At 41.2% G+C, this 18,960-nt stretch overlaps 1 protein-coding gene across 4 annotated transcripts in view; it reads right to left on the reverse strand.

Annotated features, from left to right (window-relative positions):
• Positions 1-16,644, reverse strand: part of FYB1 (FYN binding protein 1) — a 102,801-nt gene extending 86,157 nt beyond the window's left edge. For 2 of the 4 annotated variants that reach the window (XR_008618045.1, XR_008618046.1), the window contains exon 1: positions 15,475-16,628. Coding sequence is in view for 2 of the 4 variants with exons in the window: in XM_024123666.1 (XP_023979434.1) it covers positions 15,475-16,609 (1,135 nt within the window). In the remaining 2 variants the exon portion in view is untranslated. Of the gene's footprint in view, positions 1-15,474 lie in introns of all 4 variants that reach the window. The other 2 variants (XM_024123666.1, XM_028492874.2) reach the window with 2 other exon arrangements.
• Positions 16,645-18,960: the final 2,316 nt, after the last annotated feature.

Genomic DNA, 18,960 nt, shown 5'->3' on the forward strand with positions numbered 1-18,960 from the left:
GTGTGGGTTGTCAAATATTATCTACCATTGCCATTTGGTTTCACTAAAATTTGAGGAAGCTCCAAGAGGTGCTGTGCAGGTGGCTCTAACCAAAAAAACCAGATGCTTTTATTTAGGCCTGAGGTCTATCTCTGTTTTAAAAAAGCTTTAATTAAATAGAAGGCTTTCAAAGAGACACAGGTCATATACATCCTTTTTACTAGGTTAGTGTGAACTGTGCAGGTACAATGTGGGAAAAGTGAGCTTATTTTAGCATGATCATATCCCTTGCTAACTGGTTCCTCACAGACCCAAATCAGGGTGAAAACAAGGAGCCAAAATTTAAGATCCTTGAAGGTCAGAGTACTTAGCATGTGGGAGATGTGAAACGTTTGGTAAAATAAAGTACTCATCTGGAGATAGAGGAGTAGGAGAAGGCATTCTTCACAACACTTTCTCTATAATAGTTGGCACCTCAGTCCGACATACTCTCGTGCTATTGTTTCTTTCCTGTTTGTTGTTGCTATTATTAATTGTTTTAGGTGTTTCAGGAAAATTTCATTATCCTCAAAAGTTGTTCAGGGCAGAATTGTCTTCTTAGGCAAAAAGAAATAAGTGTATACAGGCCTAGCTCTAAGCAAAACTGAGTTGACAAAGTTGATCTTCAAAGGCACCCATGTCCCCTATTTGTAAATATTGGTATTTGTTTCTCCTTTTAGGTACTCTCAAACTCTGGTCCAGGAAGGAAAGGGGTTGGTTTGGTTTAATCACAACCAAAACCAAGCATAATCTATGCATTTGACATGTTTGGACCTATCCTAAGAGCACTTAGCTCTTTTAGGAAGATTGTCTGGAATTCCTAGCATGATGGGAGAATGAATGTTATCCAGCAGTCTCCTCTGATTCTACACAAGCTAACTGTCAAATGCCAGCTCTCGTAGCACTTCAGGCCAGCGTCTATGACAAGGCTGTGTGGAATGGTTCAGACCAACTGCCTGGTTTACCAGTTGTCCTTTTCCTTGATATCTCTATCTTTCCATTCCTACTCAGTCCAGGGCTTCCCTAAGGAACATGAGTTTCTAACACTGCTCAAAACAAGCTATTATTTACTTTATAACACACAAAAAAGTATTTGCCAATTTTTCTGTTGTCAATGTGCACAAGCATCTCCAGGGCAGTTATTAAAAAATGGAGATACCTTGGCCCCAAAGCCAGAAGTTCTCATTCAGAAAGGTGGCTATGGTGGTAGAATTGTGGGGATGCAGTGATTTTAAGTTTTGTAAAGTGCCTAAGCCCATTCTGATGTAGATGGTCAACAGGCCACGCTGGGAGAAACACTGCCTTGAGAAACAATGGGTGAAAAGGAAATTTTATAATAGTTGTCAGGTGAGATATTTTGAGATGATGAAAATTTACTTCACCTGATGGCAGACCCAGTCCTATTTAGCAACTTAGAAGAAAACCCAATTTTCAATTATTAGAGAAAACAGAGAAATGTATTATAAATTGATTTACTAGGCTAATTTTGTGACCATATCAGAAAACGTGATTATAATATTCATAAAACTATCTAAAGCAGATAGTTGCCAAAGTTATGAGGTAAATTATAATTTAACAAATTGACCAATGAAGTCTAAAACATTTTGTGTTGCTGTATGTGGAACAGAATAACAAAAGTTAAAATAATAAACAATTCAAGTATTTTTTTTTTTTTTGTGGTATGCGGGCCTCCCTCTGCTGTGGCCTCTCCCGTTGCGGAGGACAGGCTCCGGACGCGCAGGCTCAGCGGCCATGGCTCACGGGCCCAGCCGCTCCGCGGCATGTGGGATCCTCCCAGACCGGGGCGCGAACCCGGTTCCCCTGCATCGGCAGGCGGACGCGCAACCGCTGCGCCACCAGGGAAGCCCAATTCAAGTATTTTAACCAAAAGAAAGTTTGATGAGTTTTCTTCTACAAGGAAGGTATACTTATCTTAATAAAATCAGTAATGTTCTTGCCTGTTTAAATTATTTTAAATTATTAAAAGGTGAAAATTTGAAAACAAAAGTTAAATGGGTTATTTTGGTGAGTTTGAATGTGAAAATCCTAAACTATTGGGTAGTATAATTAACTCAAATCTCTCTTTTTTTCTCTTCACTCACAGACTACAAAAAATTCAAAGAAAATTCCCGAAGAATTTTCACATTGGGTGATAAGTCCATTTGAAGGAAAGACTCATTTAATATTTGCAGAGTATGCTCTCAAATGTGCTACTGCTACTGCAAACTGGGCTTTTACTTAAATATTCCTTATTGAATCAAGATGCTGAAGTAACTCCCATAAGTTTGCTGTTGTGACTTTAAAAAAAACTTCAGTAATTGCGTATATTTTTTGATAGTTCACCTTTTGCCCGGAGGTTTATTTAACAGTGTTATAGAGAAATACTTGTTGAATATATGCTTTGAATCAGTGTTCATTTTAAAGTGAGAGATGATACACAACCTATTCTGACCTATAGACCTATAAAATCTTACAGAAATTATATCGATTTTACTTATCAAAGATTAATTAATCTCTATCCCATGGATATCTTTCAACATGAATTTATATTATTTTCCCCTCAATTAAATGGAAAGCTCTCTAAGTAAAAACAATTTTGCCCCAGCTTTAGTTAATCTTGATTCCAGCTCATATGCTGTTAGCATTTATGCCTTAAGTCTGGAATCTAAGCAAAAATCTTTTTTGGAGAGTATGTAATTTTTAAAATTCCACATAATGAATTATGTGTCCCTTTAAGGCACTCAAACACATTTCTCAAAGTTCTTTCTTTAGATCTTACAAATCCTTGTAAATAGGGAAGAGTACTCAGTATATACAAACATTGTTTTTCTTGTAACATAATTCAAGAAGTGAAAAACCCACGTAAACAATTATCTTCTTTAGGATGGTTGTCATTTATTATGACCAGGTGCAAAGTCTACATTGACCATACATACTATCAATACATGAGGATGGTTGAATTTTTCACTGTTTTTCACATTGTGTAAATCCAAACTTTAGATGATTCATTTACGATAACCCATTAAGTACTTTTTCTGATATTGATGCTTTATAACAGTTATATGCCTTACTAATGTTTTCCCCCTTAGATATATGATTAAAAGTTCCCAGTCAAGATGGCCGGTTGACTACACGCCGTAGCAAGCTCTGCTCACCCCGGATCTCTAGAACTGATGAAAAAGATAATTAATGAAAACAAGCAAGCAAACAAACAAACAAACGATAAACATACTGGAAAACAAGAAAGTAAATCCACAATGGACCAGAAGCCATGAGGAATCCCTAAAAAACAGATTTGAAGAGAGATCTGTTGAAAGAAGAAGCAGAAGCCCAACCAGAGCACGCGAGAGAGTGGGACCCCACCCAGAGTGCTCTGCACTCAAAAGACAGAGAATGCAGGGGACAGGAAGGGGCTTTGGGGGAGTACTTGGGGGGAAAGAAGCAGTATAGATATGGTCAGGAATCAAGGGAGCAATGACTGAGCTCTTGGGTGGGCGAAGTGGAGCAGAACTCCGGGGGCTGCAATGCTCAGGAGGCAGGGGTTGTCCTGGGGAAGAATAGCCATCAAGGCCCTACCCCTCAGCGCTCAGCCACTCCCTCACTCCACTGAACTCTGTCTCCCCCAGAGCTGGCTGCACAAACAGAAACGGCAAACAGTCTAACTGCATCACCACTACCAACCTGTGCACAAAGAACCTCCAAAATTCAAGAAAAGCCAGCGCCAAGAAAGGAGAACTCTGTAGTAAACAAACAGTAGAACTCACACCTAAGGAGACAGTAATACTGCAAGAGGGATGCAAGGCGATGCTGCATCTCAAAGAGGACCAAGTTGATGCTGTGATAATGAAAATCTTGTATGTTGTGTTGAAACAAAATAAACAATTGGATGATGTTCTTACTAGTACTGATTGATACCTGAGGCGACTTCTGATGGCTGCCATCTATTACTCATGTATATTTCAATGAGGTCTTTATTTGAACATTATCTCCGTTTCCCCTTTAATACATGTAATTAAATTACTGCTAATGGTTTGAGTCTTCAGGATACACCAGGAACTTTAAAGGTACATTATATACATTTTCATTTAATCCTCACAATAACCCTATGACAGAATTGATTTCTTATTTCCGTTAACAGATGAGAAAACCGAGGCTTGGAGAGGCTAAGAACCCTCCTCGGGGTCCCACGGTAAGTAACGGACCTTGTACTAGACCCCGGGTCTCTCTAGCAACAAAGCAACTGCTCTGAACTCTCTCTGATGAGAAACAATTGTGTAAACACTTACATTTTTCAAAACAAAAAAAGCACTACTGTCTTTAGAATACATCTCACTTCTCATAGATCATAAGTGTTCACAGCGCTTTCTGTAAGCTCACCTATCAACTTCACAGCGAGATTAAAAAGAAAGTTTCCAGCTTACAAAAATACAGTGACAAGCTTGAAAAAAATCTGTTTTTATCCATGCCACATCCACCGTCTCCTTTTAACATTAGGCTCACAGATGCAGGACTCTGTTTGCAGCATCGGAACTTGAGACAGCTTTTCTCCAAACTCGAATAGCTTTAACATCAACTAAACAGCATTACAGAGGAAATCCACCCTTTATTTTGGGACAAATGCCCAGCTTTCTTTTGCATTGGCTTAATTTCTCTTAAGTACTATATGAACACAGGCCTATTTTGAAGATTAGTAACTTAATACACTAAATATTGTTAAAGAAAAAGATGAATGTTGTTACCAAGTGATGAGTTATATAGGTAGTGGGGTAACTAGGCCAGTACAGTTGCACTTGGGTGCTGATGAGATTCAGAGCATAGAAAAACCCAGTGCTTTTAACTCTGCTTATCCCCTGGCCCTCCTGGTCAGTTTCAGTGGAGGGGACCCTCCGTCTCCAAGCATGGAGACCTCCCAAGGGAACAAGTACAGCCACCTTGGGCAGGACTGTGGGCTCTCCTGTCATCCTGGCCTCCATCAATATAGTGGTAGTTCTTACAGTGAAACACAATTATTCAGGTTTCCGAAGTCTGTTTATTTTAGCACTTACATTGTTTTTCCTTCTCCTTGAGTACCACCAGTTGTGCTAAATATGGCTTTTTAATTAGATAAATAGTAAGAATATGTGCCATGTGAAAAATACTGCTGAACTAACCTGAAGGCCACTACAGGGCAGAAGGGGAGAAAAGAAATGAAAATAGAAGGGAATAGAGAGCAGAAAAAAGGAAGAAAGGAAAGAAAGGGAGAGGGTAGTGAGAGTCCTTGATTACAGGTGTTCTGTGGGGGAGATGGGGAGCACTACACTCCTCCAGGCTGATGGGCAGGGTGACCTGGGGTGTACCAGCCAGCTGGTATGTACGATTTAACCATCAACTTTTAAAACACTCTAACTAGCTGAAGCCCTCTGAGGGTTCCAGGTGCCCCTCAGTAACCCCTGGATGTCGTTGCAATCCATCAACGAACAGGTTAATGCCTGATATAACAAAAGACTTTCAGGACTCTGGTGCCAGCCACCCAGATGTTAGATATTTGAATAGCATCTTTGTACTTTCCCTAACTAAGCAAATTTTTAAGCTCAACCCTAGGATACTACTTGTTTGCTTAAAGAGATCACTCACTCTTTTCCATGTTTGATATAATCATTAACTTCTAAGATCCTGTCTCAGTGTTACAGCATTTCTTTTGTTTTCAGGAAAATACCGCTGGTTTAAAAACCCTTCCTCTCCCCATCATCCCCTTTACTCCTCCCACACTGTAATAGTTCTCATAAATGGCAGTATTTCTCAACTGAGGTCAGGGAACAACTTGCATAAGAACCACTTGATGATGTTGATAACTATTCCAGTTTCTGGGTCTCATCTCAGGCTTCTTGAACTAGAAACTTTGGGGGCATTCCTAAAGCAATTTAAAGTTTGAGAACTTTTGAAAGACTAAGGCCTAATTTTTATGTCCTCTTGCTCCTTCTGAACACATATGATATACACATTGTTTTTTTTGTTTTTTTTTGCGGTACGCGGGCCTCTCACTGTTGCGGCCTCTCCCGTTGCGGAGCACAGGCTCCGGACACGTAGGCCCAGTGGCCACGGCTCACGGGCCCAGCCGCTAGGTGGCATGTGGGATCTTCCCGGACCGGGGCACGAACCTGTGTCCCCTGCATCGGCAGGTGGACTCTCAACCACTGCGCCACCAGGGAAGCCCGATGTACACATTGTTGATCAGAGCCACTATTCATTTTGGTCATCTTTCTCTTTAGGACCCATTTAGTGTCACAATGATCATGAAGACATGTAAGAGACATTAGTTTGCATGGTTGTCCTTATATTTAGGCAAAAGTCTAAAAACTTGCAAATCCCAGATCTGATAGAAGAAAACTGCTCTCCAGTACTCTTATTTTTAAAGAATCCCTGGTTATTAGGCACTGAAAATAGACAAAAGGGTGAAACAACCTGACTCTCACACCAATTTGGGACAATTCAGTTCCTATACTTCTATCAGGATAGACCAAACTCTCTTGGATGTACTCTATTCATCAGCTGTTTGTTTCTAGTAAGAAAATGGCTACCAATCACAATAAAAAATAAAACCACTTCCACCCCCCGGCCATCCCATCCCACAAACTCCTTCCATTCTTAAAAGAGATGGTGAAATGGCCTTTGAATAAGAAACTCCTGCTTATGTTCAAGGGAAGACACCAGCTAAGTTCAAGGGTTTGGGTTAGAGGCAGCTGAACTTTTCTGAATAAGAAAATGCAAAGCGTTTTTCTTTACCATTGAGAAGGAGGGGTCAAGGAAGTGAGGAAAAGAAAGAAGAAGATGAATCACAGTGCAGGGGACAGGAAGCTGAGCTGCAAAATGCACAGTTGCTTTTGAAGAACCGTGGTTGCCAGTGTTCCATTTTACGTTTCTAGCCTCAACGCAATGTGAACTCCTGTCTCCACAGACCTTCACTGAAATTTGTCACTCACGCACACAAATGCCTTCAGTGAGTAGTCTGCAGTGAAAATTAAGGGAAATAGCCGGGTCTTGTTTGAGTGACTGCAGTACAGCACAAGGTCAGGGGGGTAATTGCTAAACCAATCCAAGTTAGAAGCAGGAGCTGAAAGACAGAAATGACCTTGAGAATTCAAACCACATGGTTATTCATTTATCTTCTGTGGGGACCATTAAATTTGTCCATGAAACATGGGCATTTGGAATGAACTTTATCCAGATTTTCAGGAGCACACTAGCAGCTTTTTAAAATTTCCTACTTTAGCTTTTCCATTTCAAAATCACCTTGACACACGTAATTAGCCATGTTTTCTTAGTAGTTTAGAATCAGCAACCTCTTTGATCCTCATGGCTTCATAAAGCTCAGCATTTTCTGTGGGTTTTACTCCCAGGCTTCATTGTCCCGAAAGAAAAGACACTTGTGGTGATGGTGTGGAGGAATGGAAAAAAAATAAGATTTTTAAAAAGGAACCATAGGTTAGAAGATGAGAATGAAGAAGAAAGCAGGAAAATAGGAGGGAGACAGATGGTTGGGGAGTAGTAGACTCTCATTTGCAAGTTTGAGTGGCACAGGAATGTTTGTGTTCCTCCAAAATTTACATGAAACCTAATCACTAATGTGATGATATTTGGAGGCAGAGCTTTTGGGAGGTAAGTATGTCATCATGAGAGTGGAGCCCTCATGAATGGGATTAGTGCCCTTATCAAAGAGACCCCAGAGAGCTTTCTAGCTCCCTCTGACATGTGAGGACACAGAGAGAATACAGCCATCTGTGAACCAGGAAATGGGTTCTCACTAGACGATGAATCTCTCGGTGCCTTGATCTTGGACTTTCCATCCTCCAGAATTGTGAGAAATAAATTTGTGTTGTTGCAAAGCCACCAACCTATGGTATTTTTGTAATAGCAGGCTGCACTGACTAAGATACTACTGCACTTTGTAATAGTTCACCCAAGGTCCATTAGATAATCACTCAGAGTCAGTGGAAAAAGTAGGCGTTCCTAAGTGGTAGATAGAGATGTAGCAGAAGATAGTGACCTGGAAACGTCATCTGGTTGCACTCTACTCAGTCAGAGCACAGCTAACTTCTCCTCCTGAGGACTAAGAACTCAAGCCTTCAGAGAAATCAAAGACAGCCTCTTAAAGAGTGAGATTTCCTGCTTGTCAATCTGTTCATATCAGGTCTAGAAAATTCTCTTTAATTTAGAGTAATGTGAATGACTGAAATGTATTTTATAGACTTACCTTATCCTCCTTTCATATAAAACAGCTTTTGAAAAAATGGCTGAGGAGCAAGTCAAGGCTATATTGTGTGTGTGTGTGTGTGCGTGTGTGTGTGTGTGTGTGTGTGTGTGTGTGTGTGTGTGTAGCTTTACCCACTCTACATGAACCAGAAGCTAAAGGCTGGAAAGCAAGGAGAAGCCACACTCCAGACCCTCAGTAACTGAGAACACATGATGTATCTCAACTTCTTTAAGGTGACAATTTGGACGAGAAATAGGAACTACTGTAGGATTTAAAAACAAACCACTAAAGACGAACTCTTTTGGGCGTTAATCTAGGCTTCCTTCTCCACCTAGTAACAGTTGAACAACTTTCATTCCAGATGAGGGGAACAAATATTCAAACACACTTTGGATCTCTGTGATATTTATCTGCCTTGCCATTTTGCAGGGACAGATTTTTAGCTGCCTGGTCACAGTAATCCTATCACCACACAGGCTGCTTTGGAAAATCAGATGAGCTATCTTATTGCTCTAAGAATTATAAGAAAATCAAGAAAAGAGAGCAAGGGGTGTTATGTGGCAAGAACTTCCCTGTGCCCCTTTTTACCTCAACAGACCTACTGCCACCCCTGGAGAAACACCTGCCCAGTTGCCAGAAGCATGCTGGCGGAAAGTGCTGTTGTGGTATGCAGGAGCACAGCTGCAGAGAGATGCAGACTTTTGTAACAAATATGAGCAGCTGATTCGACAATGCAAGTTCTTACTTTGGGGAAAGAAAAACCTCACTTGGGTTTTTGTTCAGACTTTTTTTTCTACTGCCAGATGTCTCATCTTTGGTTGCTTTTTCCTGATGGTATCTATTGCTATCAGTTGTTCTAGATGTTTTTTTCTACCTTCCTATGCCAGACAAAATGAAGTAGAGTCTTTTTTCTTTAGTGGCAATTAATGGAAGAGAAATAGATTTCTTGTCTGTGTATTTACTAGTGGTTAATATGGCAGTTACATTCTCCAGCATGTGGACTTTTTTCTCTTCCTCGTTTCTCATATATCGGAAGAACAAACATTCTAGTGCTCTAGATGTCTCTCTGGGCTTTAGAACCATGCCACAACTATCATGATTGTGCTTACTCTAAAAGGATAAAACATTTCCAGATATTTTTGTAAGATCAGGTAGCTGGATTTCTGCTCCTGAGGCATACTTTGGCTCTTCTAATAATTGAAGTTATTCTTGTGTTATAAAAGTTAATTCGTTTTGTTTTGAGAATAAAACACATATGCACAAAGAGGTACTTTTTGCATACGAACTCATCATATTCAGAAACAGTGTCATCAGGGGAAAAAAGGAGCCTTCAATGGCAAATGACTATCCTGGAATTCCAATTCTTTAAAAAAAAAGGTTTTATTTGGCTTGAATTGGAAATTATTTTAGCAGATTATATGAAGCAAGGCATCTCCTGCCCAGTAACTGGACTGAATTATAACACGTACATTTGTCCCAATCTTCCTATCTAATGCTTTTCTTTAAAACAATTTTTATGTGTAAGCACAATTGAATGTAAATCAGGAAAAGCTTTCAGGTATTTGATTACTTGACTCATATGTATTTTTATTTGACTCTTAGATGTGACTTTCTTTTTTACCCCCTTCCTTCCTCAAGAAAATTGCAATTTCATTTTAATGCTTTTACCTCTAAGGGTTGCATGCCTGTTTTTTTCCAGTTTTATTGAAATATAATTGACATACAGTACTGTATAAGTTTAAGGAGTCTACAGAAACATAATAATTTAACTTATATACTGCATGAAAAGATTACCAAAATAGGTTTACTGAACATCAATCATCTGAATATGGCTAAAAATTAAAGAAATAGAAAAAATGTCTCTTCTTGTGTGAGAACTCTTAGGATTTACTCTCTTAACAACTTTGCATGTCTATTTTAAGAATTAAATAATGTGGATCAAATTTTTTATATATTAAATCATCTCATATGCATTTTATACTTTAAGGGTAAGTCAGCCACTGTAAAACAAAATATGCATTTATATTACAAGTGGTCATAGCTTCTTTGATCTAGTGCATGTTACAAATGTTGATATAATGCCAGTTGGTTGGGCAATATTTCCAAATTTTCCTTTGTAAGTGGCTTAGAAATATACCTACTTCTAGCCTCTTGATCACAGGAAGAGTTATTATTACATCAGGGTAAATCATGGCATGTTGCTCCAAATTGGGTTTACAGAAATTTCTCTTCTCATAGTTAAGAAAACAATAGTCTGTCTTACAGGCCTGGTGAATATCACTGTAAGGAAATGTTTTCCTGTAAATTAAATAATAAGTGTGGTTTATCGTGTCAAAATTAATATTAAAAGACTAGCTGGTGCCCAGGCCGTTAAGAAAGAATTTTCATGGCCCAACTGAGTACCCAGCAAGAAACCAGGAACCTCAGTATGCTGAGGGGACTTTTCAGTGGTGTCAGTGGCCCTGAAGAGGGGGAATCTGCCTTGCCCAGGGGTCGGTTCAGTGGTCCTTTCCTTTTCCTGGCTCATCTGCCTAGTCAGTATTCGAATCCTCTCTTAGTCCAAGTATAAACTGATTGGCTGTTAAAGGCTTAAAATATGACTGCTCTCAGGGATTTGCAGGTTAGTGGAGGTCAGATGCTATCAACAGTCTGAGTGAAGCCTGCATGGGGTAGCTGGATGTCCCCCATCCCCTTCTTGATTGTGTCCTGAAGAATCCTCAGAATAGGAGACTTGGGGAGTAGATAGGGAGCGGTCATCCAAGTGTCCATGACCAGTGAGCACAGTCCAGAGGATACGAAACACAGCTCTCAGTGGGCACTCAAAGTCACATGAGTTTCCTTTCTGCCATCTTGCTGCCTGCCTTGTGAAGGGGTGAACCTATGGTGCCTTTGGAAATACCGCTGACTCCTGGATTATAACTGAAATATTTAGTTGGTATTAAATAATGAGGGAGGGACTTACAGGATGTCCCTCCTCCAATTCCCAAATAAAATAGGAAAAACAAAATAAGGCAAGATAAACATTATCCCAAACTCACTAGGAGCCATGGCACAAGAAAAGGAAAATAACTTCATTAAATGAACTTCAAAAATTAGTGGCTAAGGGAAGAAACAGAAGAGTCTGGTGCCACAGGAGGCGAGTGAAGCTTCCCACTTGTTCCCCAGGCTGAGAAGCAATACGGGGGGCAGACAGTGATCCTAAGAAAACCTGTAGATTCTCCCTAATACACGCCAGGTTGGAGAAGTGGACTCAGAGGTGGTGAACAGCCTGGGGAAGGTCAAGGCAAAACCTATAGCATGAAAGCCCTACATACCACAATGGGATCTTCCCAGAGACAAAGGGGGAAGGAGCTGTCATGGTTGGCCTTGTCCTGGTACAGGGCTCTGAATGAGGTGTCAGAAAATGGAACAGCATTCAGGTCCCCAGCAAGGACTGCCCTCAAGACCAGCATAGCTAACCTTCATTTTACAAATGAGGGGATTAAAAGCAATATTCAGAACTCAAATCACAGCTCTGAAGGCAAGATAAATTTATCACACTGGATTAGAGTGAGTAGATGCGTTTGTCATCCATCAGCCAGATCAAAAGAAGTGGTGGGCCCTCCTTCTACGTGGAACAGAAAATCTCTGAGCGCTAAGAGGAATATCATCTCAGAAAATACTGGTGATAAAATGATTGACACAGATACATCTTGGCTGTTTTTAAATCTTAAAGACAGAGATTTATTTGGGAATCTAGACAGAAAAGCAAATCATTTTCAAAGTAATTGCTAAGCTCTAAAGAGTATGAATACTAAATTCTGATTAAACGGATTTCGGTGGGAGGACAGATCTGAGCAACTAACAAGAATATATTATTTCCATGCTCCAAATAAATAATGTTAAACAGACTGGTCTCTGTTTACATGGAGCTTATAGTGGTATTTATAGTAAAACAAAAAATGACGTATTTTAACCAAAGGACAGAGAAAGGGAGAAGAATGAAGATTCTTTGGCTTTCACTTATGCTTGACTTATTATCTCATAATATCCTATGTTTCAAGAGAGGGACCATAGCAAGGAGGGTGGCAAGGGGGGACACAGGCTCTGAAATCAGAGAGACAGGAGGACCAGCCCTGTCTTTGCCTAGTCACATTATGGCCTTGGGCAAGTCACCTAACCTCTCTGAGCTTTAATTTCCTCATTGAATTCCCATTTCATCGGTTTCTTGGGAGGAATAAACAGGGGTAACGTGTATCTAATATGTAACAAGTCCTCAATAAATGATAAGCACCCTTAATGGCTAATATATTGGACAGAGATGATAAAAGATGGAAGGTAGATCTGGGGAAGAGGTTTAAGGAATTAGATGTGAACCTGGAAAGGAAGGAACCATGTAGAAGCCTAAGAAAAAAGTTCTAGAGTTTTGAAAACCTACAGAGTTACTAGGTGAAGCTTCAGTTAATTTGAATACTATTATACACTTTCAAGTTCTGGTATTTTTTTTAACCTTTCTAAATGGAGTACTAAATTACTTAGTATGGTTTAGGAAAAATAGCAATGGTAGGATTAGGAGTCAGCAGACCTGACTATTAAGAAATTCTCTGTGTTCAGAAAGTAAATGCTCATTTTGTGACACATATACAAGGTTATTTTCTGTAGCATTGTTTGGAAGAGCAAACGTTTGGAAACAATACAAATTGTTAAATCAATTAGGTGAGTCATCCATTTACCTGAATATCATGCAGCTCTAAAGAATATTCAATAACCTCTTATTAAAATGTGGAAAAGGCTTCTCTGGTGGCGCAGTGGTTGAGAGTCCGCCTGCCTGTGCAGGGGACACGGGTTCATGCCCCGGTCCAGGAAGATCCCACATGCCGCGGAGCGGCTGGGCCGGTGAGCCATGGCCGCTGGGCCTGTGCGTCCGGAGCCTGTACTCCACAACGGGAGAGGCCACAACAGTGAGAGGCCCGCGTACCACAAAAGAAATAAAATTTAAAAATGTGGAAAGATAGACAGGAATTTTATTTTTATTTTTAAAAAGCAAGGATCAAAGCTTTGCATATAGTATTTTACTTATTGAGTAAAAAGCAAGGAGATTAATATCTATATTTATATTTGCTTGTGTAAACACAAAGAAACTTTGGACAGATATACAAATTAAGAAGAGTGGTTTCTGTGGAGCAGAGGCTGAGAAGACCCAGGAAATGGTGGAGACGGACTAAAGTACTTTTTACTCTATATCATTTTTGAGCTAGATGTAAATTTCTATTTAAAAAATAAGTTAAAAATTTAAATGCTTTAAAAAATACGTGAATGCTGTAAAAGGGTGTTACTCAGAATTTAAAGTTATAATCAGATTGCTTTATCCTGACACCAACCTGACGTCAGTTCAAATTCAGAAGATTGAGTTTTGATTTGTGGAAGAGGTGGATGAAGAGGGAACAGGGTCCACTTTGAAGCATAATATATATCGAGGGATCAGAGGGTGGAGGTAGGGTACATTGATGAGAGGATTTAGAATCTAAACTGCGTCATGGGGCACATGAGCAGTGGGGAGGCGTGTCAGGATGGGGACAGGGTTGCAAGGAGGAGGAGAAAGCGGGCAAGGATCAACTTGGCTTCCTAAGCAATTTTGCCTGGGTCTCTTGGAGCTGTATTGCACTGAAAATCAGCTCAAGGCTGACCTTGCCAGGACTGCAGAGCCAAAAGAGGACTCCACTGGCATTTCAATAGCACAACAGCAGCCATCTGGGTACTACCACTCAAACCAGGTAGTGGAGTGTAAATAAAGATGGAAGACGTGGAAGAAAACTCTCAAGGATTTCCGCTTTACATCAGGACAGTTTCCTTGGCATGAACTCAGAGCCATAAAATGGAGGTTATGATAGTTAATTTTTTACCTGAGGCACAGAAGAACTACAACAGGGAATTAAGAAAGGGTTTTTTTAGAAGGTTTCAGAAAAACAACATTTCTGAGTTATGGCCCAGTATTAAAACAAAAAGGTGACATATGAGGATACAATAAGTGTAACAGGGTAACTCTTTCTAGAAGACAGGTGATCACGGGGTCCTTCCAAACTTGCTTTCTACGAGACCGATTAATGGGGAATTTGATTCCTAACATGTTGGTTGACACCGAGAATATTGGTCTCAGGAAGATGACATATTGTGAGATGCTTCTACAGAGCCAAAATAAAAATGAACTACCTTTATACCTAGAACTGCTTTAATTAGATCACACTTTCGTAAGTAAAAAATATATATAGTTGTGGTGTGGTCATTCGCAAGTATCCTTTTTCCTTTCTCACAATAAACAACGGTTGTACATTATTTGCCTGAAATATTAATCATTTCAAGCATAAGTGAGCTTCTTTCATCACTATGAGGGTTACAAATCTTTACCAAGTCATTCAGGATCAACTTTTAGCATGGGCCATAGCATGGTGGTAACATCTCTGGTAGAAAATTAAACTATTTACCCAGGAGGAAAATAATGTATCCCTTTGTCTGGCTTGTTATCTTAGTTATGTACTACTTTATGAATCAGAAACGTTCAGAAAACTTTATGCTGACGGAGCAATAGAAAACAGCTGACATATAAAACAGTAAGTGCCATTTCGCAAGAGTCCTGTGCATCTCTTATTTGAATATTGGGCTTAGGAGACATATGATAAATTTGTGGACATTTAAAATCATTTGGAAAAAGGTTTCTCAACCTCTGTACCATTGACATTTTGGACTGGATAATTCTTTGCTGGGCGGCGCTGCTCTGTGCATTGTAGGATGTTTAGCAGCATGCCTGGCCTCTACCCGCTAGACGTGACAGTCAAATGTCCCCTGGGCATCCACCACTGACTCAGAGGTTTGCTCACCTTCTAACTCCTTTGTGGTAGCCGAGGGAACACACCTCAGTCTCATTCAACAGAAATGAAACCCAACAAAGGAAGTAGAAGAAATGGTTATCATCAAGCAAAACCACTTGACAATCAAATGGATGTATTTCTCCCCACGCCCCCAAATCAGCCCCCCAAGGCACTTCCTCACAGAATGCCAACCTAAAACTAAGGATTTCAACCTTCTCGGACATCCCACACCAGAGGAAAAAAATGCCAAACAAAAGCCGTCACACACACACAGGAGTACCGGTGACGGCATCGTTCCTTGTTACAAAATTTTCCCCGGAAGCTAGAACACCCTCTGCTGGGAAAAAAACATGTGCAATAGCAAATGAGAAATGAACTCACTGTTTCCAGAAGCGGCTTTCCGGAATTTTGTCAGGTCAACGTGCGGTGGTCTGCTGGGTTTTTGTGGAGGGGGGCCCAGGGTAAACGAGGAGGGCAGGGGTTTCCGCTTGGGGGTGGTTGAATTCTGGTCCTCCTTTTCCCTTTCTTGACTTGGGCCCCAGGGCCCTGCCATTGTCTGCTTCGAAGGTGTCTTCAGAAACTTGGCAGGAGGGGCCCCAGAGGCCGGCTCTTCCGGATTCACTTGGCTCAGGAAGACTTTCTTAGCAGCATCTACCTTCCTATCTACTCTTTTTTCTTCAGTATTTTTGGAGAGGCCTGGGACCCCTCTGCTTGCAGCAGGTTTCAGAACGACTCCAGGAAAAGGAAAACTTGACGTCTCGCCTCCATGCTCTTTATTCTCTAGGTCGTCCCTGGCTGGTTTCAAAGGGCCGGATTTGGCCTTGGCTCCCAGGGGCGCCGGGGCGCCTCTCTGTTGCGCCACAGTCTTGGTGGGGCTTTCGTCTTCCTGGGGGTCATCTGTATTCAGGGACGGCTTCTGGCCAAAGACGGGTTTGGGGAAGAGGGGCTTGGGGTCCTGATCTTGGGAGGCTGACATAAACTTGCCTTTAACCCCAGCCAGCTTTGGGAAGACTTGCTTCGGTTCATTTTCCTGGGCTGGATGATTTGACCCCGGCTTGGGGCCTGGTGGCTTAAAGTCATGGTCTTGGTTTACACTGTGAAGTGAAGGCTTATTCCCAGGAGGCCGGGGAACCTCAGCTTTGGAAACTTCTTTGTGCAAGTTGATGGGCTTGGGGCCTACAGGTTTCAGAAATCCCGGTTTCACCTCAGGGTCTCTGGTGGCCGAGTTAGCCTGCGGTCCAAACCTGGGACTCACTCCAGTCGGCTTTAGAAATGGAGGTTTGGGCTCCTTGTCAGGCTTTTCCTCAGAAGAAGGTTTCACCCCCAGAGGGGGCTTTGGGGACCCAAACTTGGACACATGGCTCGGTCCTGCAGGAGGGCTGGCATTTCCTTGGTTGTTGAATAAGTTCTTTTTGGCCTGTACTCCTGAAGGCGAGTTTTGGCCCGGGACCTTGAAGGGCCTGCTGTTGACCGAGACCTCCTCCATGGGGTGGCCCCCTGTGTTAAACTTCGCCATGAGGGACTTCACATCTGCTTTCCCATCCTGCAAGCACAGGGAACAAAAACTCACTGAGAGCCCAAGGTCTCACTTGCACAATTTAAAGTACTACACTTTAAAGGGTTTCCTGGTTTGAGGCCTGCAGCGTCGCTGATTGGTTCGTGAGATATTGTAACATTTACCTTCCTCTATGGCAAAATAAGTTGTGAGAATTTCTTGAAGGGGGAGGGCTATGATACTTAGACTTTTTTTTTTTTTTTTTGGTTGTCTTAGACTGACTTGCTTTTTTTTGTTGTTGTTAAGTCACAGCTTATATTTTCCCCTTTCTTCTTACTGGTTCTCTAACGCTCTTGTTGCATTTACTCTGAACTTGGTATTTATGTGTTTTGTTGAACTTGAAAAAATATGAAAGTGACTAACAAAGGACCTCTTCCATATTTTATAGCTGAGTCTCTTAAATAGAAACTGCATTTAAAAAATGAAAGCAAGCTCTTCTGTAAATCTGGGTTGCATGCTTTACGCAGCATAGCCACGTTTGATATTTCTGTGTTTGCAAGCCTGTTCTTGTTCCCACCCACATTTAAGGTCCATCTGTTTGCTAACAGGGAGATGTGGCAGAAAAACCCACTCATTTTTATACATAAGCAATAAAATGAGTTTTTCTACTTATTGATACATATTTAGTGTAAATGATTCAACTGGAACCAGACTAGCAGGCAGACTGCGCTCATTTTCAAGGGGCATAGCCTGGAGCACACAGGGAAGGTGACAAGGAAAGAGCAGGGACAGTCTGGAAAATCTCACTTCCAGATGCTGGTTTCTCCAGTCTCTGTCCCCCTGGTCTAGAATTAGGGTATTACCTAGTAAAGAGAGCGGGCAGTCACCTTTCTCTGTGACTATAATCCCATGTAACCTGTAAGAATTCATGGTGGGTTTGCTTTTTCTCTCAAAAGCCAGGAGTTGAACTTTTTTAGTTCTTTTAGGAATATTTGAAAATCTGAGGCGTAGAAAAAAAAAAAATCACAGGTAGCCACGACAGTTTCCATTTTTTGCTTTAAAATTCACCTAGAAAACATTTTCTTACTTCCTATCCTCACCTGTCATTGCCAAGCGTATTTCTTCTCTCAAGGCCCCACTCAGATACCACAAAACCAGATCCTGTCCGGTTGGGAAGAATTGCTCCCTCCTCTTAACTCATGTAGCACAGCAGGCCCTGCTACATGCCCCGGTGTTACTTCCTTTCCTAATAATAAGAACCACCGTTTAGCGTGTAAACACATGTGCTTGATTCTGAACCAGGCAAGTTATCTATGTCGCCTCATCTCATTCTTTTGGATGATGGCATTATTTAACTCCATGTCACAGGGAAGAGGATTGAGGTTGAAACTGCAGGAGGACATCATGTAAGAGCATGGGAACTTGGTTGGAATCCTAGTTGATTAGCAGGGCCTCAGTTGCACAATCTGTACAATGGGAATAAGAGAGCATATCTGCCAGAATTGTCATGTGTGTTAGAGATAGATAGAATTTGTAAAGTGCCTCCCTGGCCCTCAGCCTGGTCTCAATGTAAGGAAATTATTATTATTAGAAACGTTAAGTATCATATTCAAGGGCTCACAGCCAGGAACTGTGAGGACAGGGATGCCAACTCAGGTCTGTCTCGGGCTCCAAACTCCAGAAACTGTCTCGTTCCCCTTTGTATAGAACCCTCGGGATTCTAATATATTTGGGAAATTGTTCAGGTTGGCACTGAGATGAATACTGTGAATGGTGATTTTAAAAGAAATGGTCCCTTCAGCAAGAGTTTCTCTCCATACCAAACTATAATCTTTCCGGACTGGGGTAAGCAACCTAGGCAGGAGGCGAAAACGAGGTGAAAGGAGCAATTTCCAGCTTGGTTTTGCTCCTTTAATTCACTACCCTGTATCCAAGTTGCTGAAAATATCTTGTTTTCTACCTTGCCTCCCTTGACCGTTTTTTTAATCCCCATGATTTTCTCAAATCCTCAAGTAATCCCCGGAGGTAATAGGCAGGAAGCCAGCAGAACCAGGGAGAGTTTGGGTGCTGGCAGAGGAAACAGGTGAAGACGGATCCTACCCTGTGCCTCCTGGGAGATCATAGCTGCAAAGGACTTTAAACCTTAACACAAGATGCATAAAAAAATATCAATACAAAAATTTGCTCCCCACCTGGAAGAAAGTCTGTCTCTAGGGAAGAATCTTTTATTCTAGACTCACTCTATATTTTGTAATTTATATTCTAGATCTACAATTTAGTCCAGAATGATAAGAGGCTGCAGAGTAGAGTGGTTAAGAGCATCGACTAGGGAGCCAGGTTTTGAGTCTGATCAGCTATTTACTGTAACGTGA

The sequence above is a fragment of the Physeter macrocephalus genome, chromosome 8 (genome assembly GCF_002837175.3).
Source record: "Physeter macrocephalus isolate SW-GA chromosome 8, ASM283717v5, whole genome shotgun sequence".
In the NCBI taxonomy this organism is placed as follows: domain Eukaryota; kingdom Metazoa; phylum Chordata; class Mammalia; order Artiodactyla; family Physeteridae; genus Physeter; species Physeter macrocephalus.